Raw genomic sequence first — 16,782 nt, forward strand, 5'->3', positions numbered from 1 at the left:
GCAGAACAGAGCACACCAAGCCCAACACGCCGCCGCCAGGCACCGGCCCCGCCACCGTTGTCCGCCGCCGCGCCGTCACGCCCTCGGCCAGCGCCACGCCGCCGCCCGCTGACCCCGACCCGCGTCGGCCCTAGTGAGCAGGGGGAAGGAAGGCCCCGCCGCCGCCGAGGCTAGCCGGGCTTCGCCCGTCAGCGCGAGCCGGCGGCGGCGAGGGAGGAGTCGAGGAGGAGGGGGGCCTGTTACCGGCGGCTAGGGTTTCCCCTCCGCATCGCCCGCGGGAGCGACCGGGAGGGGAGGAGGGGGGGGGGGGTTTCCAATTTGTACTCATATAAAACTCTCATCATCCTCTTAATATATACAAGTTGCCATTTTCTCTCCTCATAGAAAACTTCATCAAGATGAAGATGGGCAGTTGACAAGGAAAGGATCAAAGCAACCAACGAAAGGAAGCAGCGCACGGAGCACGGCAGAACTCTTCGAGGTCTCCGCGCTCACCCCGGCGCGCGCACACGGAGCAGCAGCATGTCAAACGGCCAAGGCCTAGGTGTTCTTGGTCGGCCGGAGCGCGATGACGAGCCCCGGGAAGACGTCGTCGGGGTCGTGCACGTGCGGGTTTCTCTCCACGATGAACGGGTCGCCGCACTTGTCGCTGATGGTGTGCAGCGTCTCGCCTTCCCCGACCACGTACACCTCGTCGCACGGCCGCGCCGCCGAGCCGCCGAGCCGCGGGCCGCGGAAGTACGCCGCGGCGCCTTCCCCGTCGTCGTCCGCGGTCTCCGCGCTGAGGGCGCCCAGCAGCACGAGCGCGACGAGCGCCACCGCGCACCACCACGAGGCCGCGTCCGCTGCCGACACGGCGGCGGCGCACAGCTCCGCGCGCCGGAGGTTGGTCGTCGGCGCGGCCATGCGATCGAGAGAGCGCACGGCCCTCGTGAGCGTGTGCGTTTCCGTCTGGGGCAGAGGGAGGTTGCCTTGCCTGGCTGCTGGAGTTTCTGTGGGGCGCGGGAGGCGGTTTATAACGTGGAACGGCGCACGGACGTGGTGGTTTCGGCATGGCGGACTTTTGTCACGGTTTGGTAAACGCGGGGAGCCCACTCGGGAGAGGGGCCGGGCGCCCGGGCAGTGCTGATTAATGGTGGTTATCTTCTTCCCTGAAATAATTTGGTTGTTTGCTTTAACTAAGTACTACGACATACCAATTGTGGCACAAATTCAATGCTCCAGTGAAGTTACTGCTACTAATAGTTTAATGCAACGATTTTAGTGGGGGGGTATTTTAGCAGTACTACTCGTTTTTGTAGAAAATTAATTCTGCATGTAAAATACTGCTTTATACTGTTTAGTCATCATTAATTATTCAAGAGAGAGTTGTTTTTCCTCAAGAAAAAAAAAGAAGAGAGAGTAGGAGCGGCGATCAGGCAGATGGAAGAAGTCGTTGCAAAGTATCCTACTAGTAATTTGCACTCGGAAAGCAAACAACGATCCAATGCGCCCCGTTTGAGCAGTGTTCTACACTGTAGAGAAGTACACTACAGCTCCGTTTTTAGGTATTGGCACCGGAATGGCAATGATTAGCGGAGCCATATTTCCTTTGCTTCATACCAAAGTATAGGCACACACGAGCCACATGTGTCTTCCGTAAGCAGTGGCACTTAGATTTTGGAGCAGGGGACCAAACAACCACCGTGTGTCCGTGTCCACCACTTGGTACGTTCCTCCCGTCTCGTACGGCCCGGCGGTCACACCAAAGCGTCACCTGCGCGTGCCACCTCGCCGCTACAGCAACCGTTCACCTACATGGCGCCGTCCGTTGCCGCTGTGCGCATCCTCGCGCAGGTTTTCCGTAGTGTTCATCTTTGCGCCGCTCGCGTCCAAGGCCGCGTCCATTCAGCAACGGAAATCGAGTGCCAGTTGGCCCGGGTTTTCCCAGGAAGGTATGGCCGGCAGCGTGCGTGGACGGCGACGTTCGGGTGGCGACCGGCGTGTCTGCTTCGCCGAGGCCGGCCTCTCCGGTCCGCAGCCGAGGGTTTGTCGAGAGGGATGTGTGAGGTGAAGTGATGCCCCGGGCCAAGCCGGATGGATCAGAGCATATCCATACCTTGCAACCTACACGCTCCGGATAGATAGATGGATCGATAGACGCACGCACGCACAGATGGCGTGGCAAGTATCCTCCTAGATATCCTAGTCTACTTCTGCCTCGTTCCTAACCTAAACCCGAACAACAACAACAACAACAACAACCAACATGTTCAGTCCTGATACTTACCAAGAAAAGCTTCTTGTTGCTGCTCATTATTTCGCGTTGAAATGAAACACCTCGACATGCACAGGCAGGTGGAGAGGACCGCACGGCAAAAATGATGATCAGTTGAACCAAACCTTGAAATTGCCGCAAGGTCACGTTCACGTACGTGCGCCTCTTCTTGATTGCTGTTGGTTCAACTGCTTCTTTTCTACTCCCTCCGTTCCTAAATATTTGTCTTTCTAGATATCTCAACACGTGACTACATAAGAAGCAAAATGAATGAATCTACTCTCTAAAATATGTCTATATACATCCATATGTGGTAGCCTATTTGAAATATCTAGAAATACAAATATTTAGGAACGGAGGGAGTACGAACCAAGCGTACATTCTCACCCAACAAAGCTACCATGCATGGTCCATGCATGAGGTCATGCCAGGAACGCCGGTTTAGTCGGCCAAGCCGAGGTGCGTTTTGTTCCGAGAATTTCCGGTCCACCAGATAACGATGCACCAGATAACGACGCGTCCTCAAAGCTCGCTACTATGATCTTGGATCTATCCTCAATGCAATCTGTCCGGGTGGTGCATCATACACCTTCAGAAGCATTCTGCATGGCAGAAATCTGCTCTTGGACGGACTTATATGGCGAGTGGGCGATAGTTCCACCATCCGCATTCATCATGATAATTAGATCCCTCGCAAAGGTAGCCTACGGCCACTTGGCCAGGTGTATATGCCGGGGATTACGAGGGTGAGCGATCTACTAAATGATGAGGCTACAGGTTGGGATCGACACAAGCTAGAAGCAATGTTCACCGATGGCGACGTACAAGATATCTTACAGATTTGTGTCGGCGGACCGGGTACAGAGGACATCTTAGCTTGGAATTTTACGAACAATGGAAAAATTTCGGTGAAGTCAGCTTACCACCTATGCATGGAGAAGAAGAAGGCGAGAACTGGACAGCCGGGCTCGTCCTCAACGGCGGTGAACCACCGGAGTTGGCTGGCGCTGTGGGGCACCAACGCGTCGGGGAAAGTGTTGATCCATGTGCGGCGGCTAATCAAGAACGGCTTGGCGGTAGGCTCAGAACTTCTTCGTAGAAGGATCAAGCCCGACGTCTTTTGCCCGGCTTGTGGTCGTGAGGAAACATTGTATCACAGATTTTGGGGCTGCTATCATTCCATGCTTTTCTGGAAGGAGCTGAACTCGGTATTGGGTGCGAGGGTGGCGATCCCACCTCGATCTATGTGCACCCAGAGTTCGGTTGCATCATGGATGCTGCAGTGGATGTCGGATGCTTCAGAGGACGACAAGTCAGCGATGGCCTAGGGCTTATATGCGATATGGCTGGCAAGAAATGACACCCGTGATGGAAAACGAATTGAGGAGGCCAACATGGTGGCGAGGAGAGTAGCAACGCTCATGGAAGAATGGAAGAAAGTCCGGGGCCAGACGGAGACCTCGACACCACCTACCCAACGCGCAAGATGGGAACCACCGGCGTCGGGCTGGCTTAAGGCCAACGTCTATGGAGCTATGTCTTGGTCGAGGCAAGGTGGAGGTGGTGGTGTTGTGTTCAGAGATGAAGAAGGAGCCTTCAGAGGTGCGGATGCTGTCTTTCTTCTGGATATCACATTGGCGAAAGTCGTGGAGCTGCTGGCATGCAGGAGGGCGGTCAATCTAGCTTTGCAAAGAGGTGTGCCCAAACTCCATCTGGAGACCGACTGCCTTAACGTGGCCAGGATGCTAAATGAGCAAGATCGAAATCTGTCGTCGGTGGGTATCTTGGTGGAAGAAATCAAAATGATGGCCACAAACTTGGGGGAGTTCAGAGCTACATGGGTGAGAAGGGAGGCGAATAAAGCGGCTCATGAGATTGCCCGTTTTGGTTCTTGTAACAGCGTTTCGGTTTCGTGGGAGATGTCTCCCCCAGATTGTATTCTCAGTATTGTTTCTGATGAACTTTCTAATTTAGCTTAATAAAGTGCCCGTGTGTTGCACCGGGCGAAAAAACACAACATGCTTCATGTGCCATTATGCACCATTTTTTATATCCAATTTTAATAAATATCAATAATAAAGTTAAACTGATTAGTCCTTTTTGTAGTATGTTTTTTTTGCGGGTATAAATTTGTATTCACCTGCAAAAAAAGTATAAACTTGTATTACTCAAGCAGCAACCTTACACTCGTCCTTACACAAATCATCGACCTCGAGGGGGCGGAGCCGAGCCAGACTATAGTTCTCCTTTCAGTTTTTGCAAAACTTGCTAAAATATCACTAACTACATTTTGAGAACAGCTGATATAAGTAATACGGGCCATACGAAGAGACTTCAAATGCTTGATCTCCGCCACCAAAGAAGCATACACAGACCTGTCCATGTCCCTCCCATTCAGAATATTCACCGCTGAAAATGAGTCCATCTTAATGCAAACTGGTAGTTCCGTTCACTGTATAGCAATACATAACCCCTTCAAGTTCGGACGCGAAGAAGCCAACATGTCATTCTTCATCTGATGGAAGAGTTGTTTTGCATAGAATAGATTTTCAATCATTTTGCTTTTGCTTTTCTGAAAATGCATGCAGAAAATTCCTTAAGTTTTAATAAAACTTGTCGTTTTCATAAAAACTGGAATACATTAGCTTCCACCCACTCATATGATGCATGCACTCAGAATATGTATTTCGTCTTCTTATTCCATCCATGATACATAATAATGTTACCAAGATAGCTTGTCAGCCAACACGGATACATTGACACGACAAAACAGTAACTATGTTCATACCTTGTGAGTTATATTCTAAGTATATGTAGATGATGATGAATCAAAGCTTCTCTGCATACTTATTCCTCAGTACACTTGTCCTGTAACAAGTTAATCTTGTGTCATTATAGAACTTAGTAGAGTTTAGTAACACTTGTATGGGAAAATGATCAACCAGATGATCTGCAACTGCAAGAGCAGACTACCTTATCATGTATTAGTACGTGACTCTCTTTCTTTGCTGCTGGTAACTTATAACGGTAATGCAGCACACGAAACTCAAGGGAATCACGGTAATACGTATGCTCCCCTCTGAAATACGCCCTTAACTACTGAAGAAAAAGAAGAAATAGTACTCCTGACCAAAAAGAAGAAAAATAGTACTCCTAACGAAAAAGAAGAAATAACAACCAGCTCCATGTAAAAAACAATTATGCTGCAATAATAGAAATAGAAGTTACGAAAGCCTGACCAGTTATTCCTGCCCACTAAGCAAATCTGTAGCACTATCAACCATAAGCATTGCATTATTGCATACGGCTAAACTTGACATATATGTACCACAGTGCATCCAAACCTATTTCAGCAAGAGAAAGAACTATTCTTTTAGTTTTACTTGATTTTTGTTAGCAAGTAAAATTGTTGGAAGTGTAGCCGTGCGGTGCCAGATTTACATGGACCATATAAACCACAGTAAGATGATGTTAGCTATCTGTATAAATTTGACTCTCCCATGTCTGGATTGCAAGAATTTTCATGAGCTTACCTGAGTACAATGCCTCTGGTCCAGCTTCTTGGTGAAAACCAGATGTGGTCTTGTTGCTGGAGCTGGACTACTCACCGGGACATGATTCTTCGGATGACTTTCCGTTGTTGGAAACTCATTGGATTGGCACAACGACTTGTCTGGCCTCATGATGATAGCACTTGTCGTCGACTCTGGAGCATCATACCATGCTTATGTTAAAATCCCCAAAACTAAGATAAGATACATAGAAATCCCAAGAGTATGTGTAAAAAAACGACCTGATCATGAATTACAAAATCTGTTCCGAGGGAATAATAAATAAGAAGAATGCAGTTTGTGTTAATTACTTCCTTGCATCAATTTAAACTCCTAAATGTTGCAGCTAGTTTCACAAAGGAAAGAAGATGGCAAAATAATAAAAGTTTCCATCCTATAACCATAACTAAACTTGGCTGCAAATGAAAGATATCTACTACAGGAGTTGATCCACGCTTTCATCCTCACATGTGACAGTCTCTTCTAAATAACCGGAGTACATTCTACGAGAAGGGAGGCTAAACTCACTCAAACAATAACTGTGAACGATCCTCAAGCAATGACATCCTTCTTGATACAGCTAGCTGAAATTAACAACAAGCGGGTTACTATATCCAATTTCCAACTGAAAAGATTAAGTGGTCATGCACACACACAACTCATTTGAAGAATTTCAGACCAGCTAGTTAACATGTGAAGCTGGGCTTCCTATTTCAAGATTTTTGTTATATCTCCGGGCCCATTTCAGCATATGATGGAACGATTCTTTTAGCTCTTCTTTCTTAGACTCGCTCAATCATGTGCAGTTTTTGTGACATCTGAACTTCAAAATAAGCAATCTGAAGAACATAATAATCTCAAAACCCAATATGAACAGGGCTGACCACGCAACTTGGATAAGATTTTGATGGAACGCATCCAGATCAATCAGTCGATCACCTCTCTCCGAAAAAAATATACACCACCAAATTCAGATGTTGCAGAATTCTATAGGATCTCTTCAAGCTAAGAATCAACAAGCTGATGAGAGACCAAAAATCAAAATAATAATTGCACACGTTCAAATGCGCACCTTCCATCCAACTCTCAGATTTGAAAGCAACTGAGAGTATTTCATTGAAGTGTCTGGACATCTAAACTGTACAGCCTCAAGCAATTCCAGAACCTACATGAAACAAATAGTACGTAAGATTTTCCAGCGGACAAATTGTCAGGATATCTTACTCTCACTGTTAATGAATAAAAGTTAAATGAAACTGCTGGTATAACAGTCTACTGGCCTGAAATCCTGCTATTCGTGTATCTACTACCACTATAAAAGAAAGAGAGGGGCAGATCCAAACAATCCCACCCATCCATCATCAAGATCTAATGGCCCTTAATCATTCTGTGTTTAACGCTACCAACCACGCATTAAGCCAAACCCATCGATCCCTAATCTGCCCAACCATTCAGAAAGAAAAAAATATGCTGCCCGCAAACGACCGCACGACCTCTCCCCTCCTTCCCGCACGACCTCTCTCGCCCCCTTCTCCTCGCACGTCTCTCGCCCCCTCCTCGCCCCCTCCTCCCGCGCCGTTCGCCGCCCCGCCGTTCCTCCCGCACCCTTGCGCCGCCATTAGCCACAGGATCCGCCCTGCTGCGCGCGGAGACGCCTCCAGCAGCTGCCGCCAATGCCGTAACCTCCCCCTGCCTCTACCCCAGGCGCGAGGAACCTACCTCCCGAAGCAACCGGAGCGGCAAAGCGGCGGATGAATGGAGAGATGGCGTCTGTGGCGGCGGGGAAGGAGATGGCGCGGGCGTCCTACATCCGGATCAAGCACGAGGAGGAGCGGCGAGGGCCCGAGGGCCGGGTCTTCTCCGCCACACGTGCGCCCATGTCGCCGCGCGTCGACCAGATCCTCGCCGGGCGCGCCTCCTTCGCCGACCTTGCTGCACAGCACTCCGGCTGCTCCTTCGCCCGCCGCGGCGGCAACCTAGGTATGCCTCCACTTGCCCCACCTACGCGCTTAGCAGGCTTTTATATAGGGTCTCCGACCATGGCGAACCGGAAGCACCAGCCCACGAAGAGCTCGACAGCGTGAGGTCCTCTCCAGCCAGCAGTAGGTGACCAGGCCGAGATCCACCGCCGAGCCAAGCACTTCTCCGTTCTTTTTCTTCCTCTGTTACACAGCCAAAACAATTTTCTTCAGCCTACCAAGCGAGGCAGAGGGTCGCCGCCCGCCGCTCCACCGATCTGCCGCTTCCCCACGGCACTCAGGCCATCGCTCCTCCACTCGGCTGATGCCCCACGTACGTGGTCGCCACCGGCCTCTTTTGGAGCGCGGGTCGCCGTGACCGTTCGCCGCTCCTTCGCACATACTGTGCTGCGCCGAATGGAGCTTGCTGCAGGAGGCGGCCGTGCGGACGAGGAGCATCAGATCCGGGCGCACCTCCACGTCGGGGAAGAGGGGACCGATTTATGTGCTCCATAACCCGGACCCAACCTCACCACCACGAAAGAGCAGGCACAGCACCGCCACGGTTGACGCGGGAGAGCACATTGAGCACCTCGGCATGCCGGCCGCGAGGAAGGTGTCAAGCATGATGCAGAGAGGCCTCCGGTGGGAGCGACACGTCTATACACAGTGTGGGCAGCCGCCGTTTGGGGGTTCGCTCCTGTAGCAACGCTGATGGTCCTCCAGTCTCCAATCCATCCAATTTGATAGAACTGTCACCCAGGTGCGTTGGGAGGCAGGAGCTCGAGGTATGCGTTCGTATTGGTTCCAGATGGTGAGCTTCACATCCACCTGATTAGATTTTTTTTTCAAGTGATCCCCATCGATCTCTTACTGAAATAGACAAATCTCTGATCACCACTATAGGACATAGCCAAACATTCATGAGAAATACTGCATTTTCAGATTTCATGTTGTGCAAAGTATTTTTGTCATGAAAACATTATACAACTTAAGCTACATAATTATACATAAATAATGTTGTGGTAGTTTTGGTTGTTTTATGTATTGATCGATAGTGTCGGCCTACAGAGGTTGCTTTGAATGTTACCTAAATCTTTGAATGTTGTTGCGTCCTGATGCTTTACAGTTTCTAGGTGAACTTTCTTACTGTTTTTTCTTCTTATTATTTTTGGTGCTCCTTTGAAGCCTGAGGACATCTCTGTCTTCATCATTCCTGCCTTGTACGACACTGGTATCTCTGTCTTCGTCGGCTCCTCGCCAAAGCCCTGTACGGCATGGTGCTCACCTGTGTCCAGTACTACTCCCACCGCACACTAACTGTTGGACCGATTGTCGGAGTGCCCTTATAGCATGAGGTGCTCACCCATGGTCAGTACCGTAGAGTTGTGAAGTCCATTGACCTTTCATAAGGCATGTGTGAGTTCTGCAGCTAAGCTTTGTTTCTGCTCAGGTCTCCTAATAATATGTATTTATGTTTTCTGTGATATTGCTCCATAGTCACATGTACAAGTAAAAAAGATAGTACATGCATCTCCTAGGCAAATTTATCTATTTCGTATTGTTCTGGATTTAAGAGTCAGCATTTAAATTGCCCTGGATTAAAGTTATGTGCACTGATATTTATTGATTGCAGATTTGCTGAAGTCGTAGTTTGCAAAACCCATGATCCATTCCATGCTCTAGCTTTTTACTATTGGCTTTGTCTTTCCAAATAGATGAATGCATAAAAAGATTGTACATATGCTTACTTGTTCTTGAGACATAGCACTCTGAACTAGGAGTCAAGTAGAAGGCCTTGATCCATTTCAAAATCTTTGAGGATCTGTATCTGCTTGTTCTTGCCCATGTTTTGTGTGTTTGTGAAGGGGGTGGAGGGCGCATACTGATCAATTTCGGCAGAGAAGGCCGAGCAATTAACAAGGTAACTGAAACTTATCTATCCCTCTTGAATGGCTGCACTACTTGTCTCCTTATGATAGGGTTTTCTTGTAATGCAAGGAAGGGCTTTATTTTGTAAAACACATTTTTAACACAGGCTTGTCTGAACTTTTTAGAGCCGTGTACTTGGTACATTTTAATTTAGAATATGTAATAACCTTTGGCACTGAGGAAGTACGCTTGCGCTCACCAGTTGTATTATAAAATGTCAAGCCATATCAAACATCTCTGGTGTCTGAGTATTAGTGTGCAAATTTGTTAGATCTAATTTTGCAGGAATATCAAACATCTCTGGTGTCGAGACGTGCGTTGCACGTGCAAGCTTACTAGTATGAACAGAAAAAGTTAAATGAACTAAACACCATTAGGCCACAAAATAAATACAGAATTTTACTGAGATGAGGTCCGAAAATATGTAAACATCATACAACATAATTATGCAGCATTGACAATATCCCCTTTAGCATGTTCCTTGCCTCATCACATAAAGGAGAAAAAGAGCAAACCAAAATCCATGGCTCACTGGCCTATATTCATTGGCTACTAAAAAAATATCCATATGGTTGTCATTCATTGTCGTCAAGCTCTTCTACTGCCATCCTTATCTGCACAAAAGATAATTAAACTTATGAAATCTTGAAGTGTAGTATTGTCATGGTGACATACACACGCGAGCCCGTGCTATTCAGTCAAATACCTAGGGGCCCCAAACATTCTGGAGGTAGGATGTTGTCTGTTGATATTCTTGTGATGAATCAGATTCGAGAGGGAGGGAGGGAGGGAGGGAGCGTTGCATCAAGAGAGGAATTTTTGGTGGCTGCTCTCCATCAAATAGCAATGGAATCCCAATATTAATCAGAGAAGGGAGAAGGACTTACGGTGGCTGCTTTGCATCAAACGTGCCAACACAGCACATGTTTTCCTCTTACCAAGTCCCATCGGCCATTGTCCAACAGCAGCAGTAGCACCACCAACGGAGCTCGAACCCAGCACCGCAGGATCCCGCCGCCCCTTCCTGAAGTCTCCTTCCTTTCCTTCTTCCTCCTGGCTCTCTCTCATCTCTCTCTCTTTGGCCGCACTCACGAGGGCTGCTGTAGGAGGCGGGCACCACCAAGACTTCCCCGCCGCTCCTCACCCTCTCCTCCCTGCCTCTCCCCTCACCTATGTGTCTCTCACAGGTACAGAGCCACCGTATCGATGGAGAGACTTCGCCGGAGCTAGCCATCTCGCTCAGTACCGGTGAGGAACGCCGCCGCGATGAACTTGGAATTGAAGCCCCACCATTGGACCTCCTCATGCGCCTCGTAGATCGCATCCCGCCGTCGCCGGAACAGGATCCGGCCCCTGCCGCGCCTCCTCGACCGGATCTGGCCGGAGATAGCCGCCTCCGCGCCCGGCGTCGTCTGCATCGCGGCCAGCCTCGACCTCGCTCGCCAGATAAGAGGAAGCCTTTTTCTTCTAAATAAATAAAGGAGCGCGGGTTGAATACAAAAACGTGTAAGGGTTTATTTGTAAAAATGAATCGTTTTCCCAGATACCTACTAAAACAGGGACTGCGGGTTGATTTCCTGTAACCGAAGGGGCTTTTTTGCAAAACAAATATATATATTATATATATATATATATATATAATATATATATATACTACTAGTACAAATGCCCGTGCGTTGCACCGGGCGAAAAAAAACGCAAATCCTGCTCCACGTGCCACTTCTTATATCCAATTCTGACAAACGTCGGAAACAATGTTATCCTCATTCTCTATAAGGTGAACATGCCTTTGTGTTGCCACTGGTTGAATTATCGCTTTTCGAGAGAAACATACATTGTGATTGTTGCATATACATACTCTTTGAGAGTTTAATAATTTATGTAACTAAATTACCATGAAATCAAATTTCATAAGATCTATATGTTCATACAAATTTAGTATTTTCTTTTATTTTGAGAAATGTAACTAAATTTGTAATAGTAACAAAAATAGTTAAAAATCTACACATATACTATCAAACCTTTAAAGAAGAAAAAAAACTCAAAGCAGTAGTAGATAAGCACAAATGGTCACAAATTTATTTTTTCTTGGTGCACTAAAACAAACGTAGAATAAGTTTAAAAACATGAATGAAATGTTTGCAAAGTTTGGATATGAAAAGAGAAGTCTGCAAGGTTTGTGGTTGCAAGGCTGCTTGTGCTTCACGATATGTCCGTGAGTATAAGCTAGTTAAGTAAAGAAGATTCTACATACTCCTGCAGTTAGACTTTTAGTTGGAGAACTGCAGATAGAAAGCATGGCCTGCCACCGTCGGTACTGTGATTGGTAAAGAAAGTTATGTAATCCTTATAGCATCTTATCTAAGACACCTGCACAGCAAATTAAATGCATGAAGAAGAAAAAATAATACTAAACTCAAACCAGAAAGAGAAACTAAGATAACTTAATGGATTCCTAATCCCAGTGTATATGCATTTTGCATTCTTTCAGGCTAAAAAGTTCTAGCAAACTAAAAGCATCACCAAGTAAACACGATTCTAATCAAACATCATGCATGTCAAGCTGCTATCTCCGCCTCCCCAATTAATGCCCGCCACTGTCAATGGCACATTAGAATCACAATTCTTTCCTTCCATCCCCATCCACAGACTATGCAGATTTGTTTTTTGAACTTCTGAAAGTTCGAATTCTTAATCCAGTGACTCTTGTTCTATCTTTGTATGCATGAGGTAAAAAAAGTTACTGAGCAGTACCTCAGGAAAACCAGAAGGTTATGCAATGTTGAACTAAAACCACGACAAGTATTATGTAACGGAAGGAGTATAGAGTGATGTCCGTACGTGATGATTATTTCCTGGACATAATGTATACTGAGTGTAGGTTTCAGATGACAAACAGTATAAGCACAGATTCAAAATAGAAATATGTCTAAACTAAGCCTAACGACCACACCGACTGAACAAATCTACTGGGAGATCAGAGAAGTTGTGCAACAATAGAAGCAAGACCAGGATAGAATAGTACACAAGGTTGTCACACTTACATCAGAATTACTTGTGCTCCTATCATCAACCCTCACTGTCATAGAATTCACCTCAGCTTTTTCAGCAACGGAAGAAATGTAGTTACCTCCCTGCAAAAAAGTTGAGTTATCAATTGCAGGAAACAAATTGCACCACAAGGAAACATACTTATTGCCATGAAACATAATCAAAAGGACCAAATACTATTTACTCGGATTGTTAGTGTAATCCTACCATATGCTTAAAGCCTAAAGAAATTGGCTGTGAACCACAATAACCAAACAACAATAAAAAAATGAATTATTCCTATGCAAGCCTACAGATATATTTTAGTGGCTGTTGCAGAGTTAAATGGGTTGTACAGAGAATTACATAGCAGACTATATATGCTGAAGAACCATGAGCATGGAGATGTACTAAATTTTTGACTATCAAGTAGAAGGGAAAGAAGTAGAGATAGAACAGTAGAAGAGGAAGGGGCAGCTCCAATATATCTACTGGGAAGCCTTACAAAAATAAAAATCCTACTGTACTAAGCTCACAAAATTGGATCGGAAGATTGTATGATTAGAATAACCAATAGGATTTTACCTGGTTGAAGCAGACAACAAAAGACTCCACACATTTTCTTCAAGAAATTCATTGAACGTTCGGTGTGCGACAACAATGGAACCATAACTGGATTAGTAATGCCATAAAAATGTAATCGTATGTCAATATCTGCATGTCACCTATTTTACGTTTGATTCCCTCTATAGTGGCAGATAAGTTTGCTCTTATCTTTCAGACTGAATTGTACAATAAAAATGTTTTGTCAGATTTAAAAATCTTATTTATGTTGGATGCCCTCTATAATGAACAAGAACTGATTTTTATCTATCCTGAGAACAACTGGATCGGCATTGATCAGTTGCAAGTGCAAGCAGGCTCGGATAACCTGTAATTGAATGCACGTGCACAAAATTTCCTGGTACAACAGTAGTTACTTCACAGAACAATAAGCTAAACTGTTGTTACAATTTCTGTTCTAATAAGTTGAAGGTTTTGTTAGCATGACCAACTTCAGTTCAGGTGTCACAAAAAACATTAGTTCAAGATTTTGAAACAGTTAGTCAGCTTAACCGATAGACTAAAGCCATACTTCACTCACCACGGGCATCCAAGCATCCAGCTTATTTGCATATTGAATTGCAAATGTAATCAAAGGGGCGTAGGGATGGAGGTGCAAGTTAGCCCTGACAGGCATAAAATTCTGGATCACACCCACATATCCTGGTCCAATTTTCCAAGAGGGGTCTTCTTTATCACCCAGATGTCTGGTGTTAAGAAGTTCTCTTGGAGAGTGTCCTCATTCCACCACCTACTGTCAGCAGAAAATAGTTCACTCAGCTTCCTCACCCTTGAAATTCCCTGGGACATTAGGTATTCAGTGGTCAACCCAAATATGTTTGGTTGTGCTATCTCAAATTCTCTTCACTAAGCCTATTTCAAGTGCTCTCCTCCTTTTCAGGATTGCCTCCCAAGTTGTGCGAACTATTGAGCTTAGATCTCACATTAATAAAAAATCACTATTAGAAGTACAATGTGCAGCCAATTGGTGTGCTAAAAAAACCAGAGCACCTTGTAACAACAAACCGGTTAACTGCTCACCTATAGAATGTTTTGCCACCAAATCTGCACTTCTATTTTGATCTCACTTAACTAATTGACAATGTGTGCCACAGTAGAGCAATCTGAATCCCTGCTTTAAACTGAACTAATCCTATGTATATGATTATGACAAGAGTTGCAAAGCACATGATTTTACAGTTCGCTTTCTACTAATCGCTAGACTATCACAAATCATGGTTCCATCTGTACCAGAATCTCGGTCAAGAAACCAATATAAAGTTGCCAAGCCAGAGTCAGTGTATTAATCCTCTATCTCTTTTATTCATTTAGCATTCACATTAGTAAAAAAGTACAGGCAGGTAAAAAAGTACAGGCAGGTAATATAGCTTGATGTCACAGATTTGCTTACAGCTAGGTGTGGTCAGCTTGAGGGTGCGGAAGCAAATGTCGTAGAGCGCCTTGTTGTCCAGCACCATGCACTCGTCGGCGTTCTCCACCAGCCAGTGAACCGAGAGAGTGACGTTGTAGGGCTCGACCACTGTGTCAGAGACCTTTGGAGATGGGAACACGGAGAAGGTGAGCATCATCTGGCCCGGGTACTACTCCCTGATCTTGGAACCGGTGCCCCCGCCGAGGGAGTGGCACACCTGGAAGCCTCAGGACAAGCACATGAACAAAAGTCAGAATCGCTGGCCAGAATCTGCGGAACGAAGTAACTGGAGCGACTCCTCAAGAAAGGGGAAAGTACCTTGGAGGCAGCGCAATTCTCGGCCTCCTCGCGGACGACGTCGAGGACGGAGTCGATGAGCTCCCCGCCCTTGGTGTAGTGGCCCTTGGCCTAGTTGTTGCCGGCGCCGGACTGGCCGAAGACAAAGTTGTCGGGGCGGAAGATCTGGCCGTAGGGCCCCTTGTGCACGGAGCCCATGGTGTCGGGCTCGAGATCCATGAGCACGCACCGTGGGAGTTGGGAACGCGTGCTCCTGGTCGCCGCTGGCATACATGAGATGGTGGAGGCGCCGGTTGGCGTGCGGGATGGAGCCGGCGGGGACGGCAGCCACGGCGCCGCTGCTGGCTTCCGAGTCTCCGCGGAGGAGGGAGGCGAGGCGGGCCTCGATGTGCTCCACAACGGCTGCGGCAACATCCTCGTCCCGCAGGTAGACGAGGCAGGCGAGGCGGCCACGATGCGGACCACGCCCTGGCATCGACGACACTGCAGCTCATGTCGTCTAGCACGTCGAACACCTCGGAGATGAGCCCCGTGCGGTCGGCGCTCGTCAGCTCAAGCATGGTGGCCGAGGCCGCCGCCGGCGACGTCGTTTGTTCGCACGGAGAGGCGAGGTCGAGGAGGAGGCCGGGGTTGCGGGGGACGGCAGCGCGGCGTGCCTGGGGCTTCGGGGTGGCGCGCAGAGAGGTGCGACGGTCGCTGCTTGTGGTCGCCGGCGACGGCGTGTGGCGAGTGAGGCCGCCGGAGCGGTGCAAGGAGGCGCGAGGCGCGGGCACAGGAGCTCAGGCTCGAGCGCGCCTCTCCGCGCCGTCCATCCTCCCGGCGAGCGCACTCCATCCTCCGGTGCCAGGCACGGCGGCCGCCGGCGCACGGCGGCCGCCGGCGCACGACGGAATGGGCGTAGCCGCCGGCGCAGAGTGGATAAGAGGAAGGAAAGGATTGCGGACTGAATTGAAATGCCTATAGGGTTTTGTTTGTAAAAGTGAAACGTTTTTTCTGGGTGCCACTAAAACAGGGACCGCGGGTTGATTTCCTGTAAATCGAGGGGCTTTTTTGCAAAACAACCACAACGGACGACCAGAAGCGATAGCTGGTTTATTAGTAGATAAAGATATATATATATATATATATATACACACACACACGTAAAGATCTTTACCCCTAATAATAATAAAGAGAATTGGGTTTCTGTCGTCCGTCAAAACAAATACCCTCAAAGTTGCTATAAATTACCCGCCATGTCACTCGTAAGTCAAGAAAACGATTCGTTTTTTTTTCAAAGTCATCGTCGCGCACGGTCGTTTATAAATACAATAGCCCACATATTAGACTCACTGTTCCACCGCGCAGACCCGGGTTCGATTCCCAGGTTGTCCTATTTTCCTCTACCTTTTTCACACGCACCTCGTCCCTCCCACATACGCGTTCATGGGCCGGCCCGTGGGGCGTGACGCCCCTTTTTTTTAATTTCGTTTTTTCTTTTCTTTTCATATTTCTGTTTTTTTCCTTCTTTAAATTAATTTGAGATTTTCAATTACAAAAGGTTGTGAATTTTGAGAAAAATATTCAAGAAATCATAGAATGTTTATAAATTCAAAAAATGTGCGAGAAATCATAAATTTTCCGCAGTTTTTATTTTTTGGTGATTTAGAAAACTGTTCGCAAATTATAAAAAAAACACAATTTTCCAAAATTTCTTCCCCATTTATAAAAAAAGTTCATTGA

The 16,782-nt window shown here is 47.0% G+C and overlaps 2 protein-coding genes across 18 annotated transcripts; both read right to left on the reverse strand.

The window, feature by feature from the left end:
- Window positions 1-317: 317 nt before the first annotated feature.
- LOC123039324 (uncharacterized) lies at window positions 318-1,887 on the reverse strand. Its single transcript, XM_044462535.1, has 2 exons — window positions 1,798-1,887; window positions 318-1,185 (listed from the first exon to the last, which is right to left on the reverse strand). The coding sequence occupies exons 1-2, from the start codon at window positions 1,885-1,887 to the stop codon at window positions 541-543; spliced, it is 735 nt and encodes a 244-aa protein (XP_044318470.1). The 3' UTR covers window positions 318-540.
- Window positions 1,888-4,398: 2,511 nt separating this feature from the next.
- LOC123046260 (uncharacterized) lies at window positions 4,399-16,161 on the reverse strand. Of its 17 annotated transcripts, none has more exons than XR_006422058.1 (11): window positions 15,082-16,161; window positions 14,743-14,980; window positions 13,873-14,085; window positions 13,314-13,350; window positions 12,743-12,832; window positions 10,136-12,068; window positions 6,881-6,973; window positions 6,337-6,813; window positions 5,791-5,963; window positions 5,046-5,125; window positions 4,399-4,829 (listed from the first exon to the last, which is right to left on the reverse strand). XR_006422058.1 is itself a non-coding variant. In XM_044469567.1 (3 exons), exons 1-3 carry the CDS (start codon window positions 6,939-6,941, stop codon window positions 4,707-4,709), a joined length of 357 nt encoding a protein of 118 aa, XP_044325502.1. In that variant the 5' UTR covers window positions 6,942-7,105; the 3' UTR covers window positions 4,399-4,706. The 17 variants fall into 17 exon arrangements, 2 of the variants coding, with proteins under 2 accessions (XP_044325502.1, XP_044325500.1); XR_006422059.1 differs by having other exon boundaries at window positions 10,136-10,312; window positions 10,637-12,068; window positions 13,314-14,085; XR_006422050.1 differs by having other exon boundaries at window positions 10,136-10,312; window positions 10,405-12,068; window positions 13,314-14,085.
- Window positions 16,162-16,782: the final 621 nt, after the last annotated feature.

This window comes from Triticum aestivum, chromosome 2B, assembly GCF_018294505.1.
Source record: "Triticum aestivum cultivar Chinese Spring chromosome 2B, IWGSC CS RefSeq v2.1, whole genome shotgun sequence".
NCBI lineage: Eukaryota > Viridiplantae > Streptophyta > Magnoliopsida > Poales > Poaceae > Triticum > Triticum aestivum.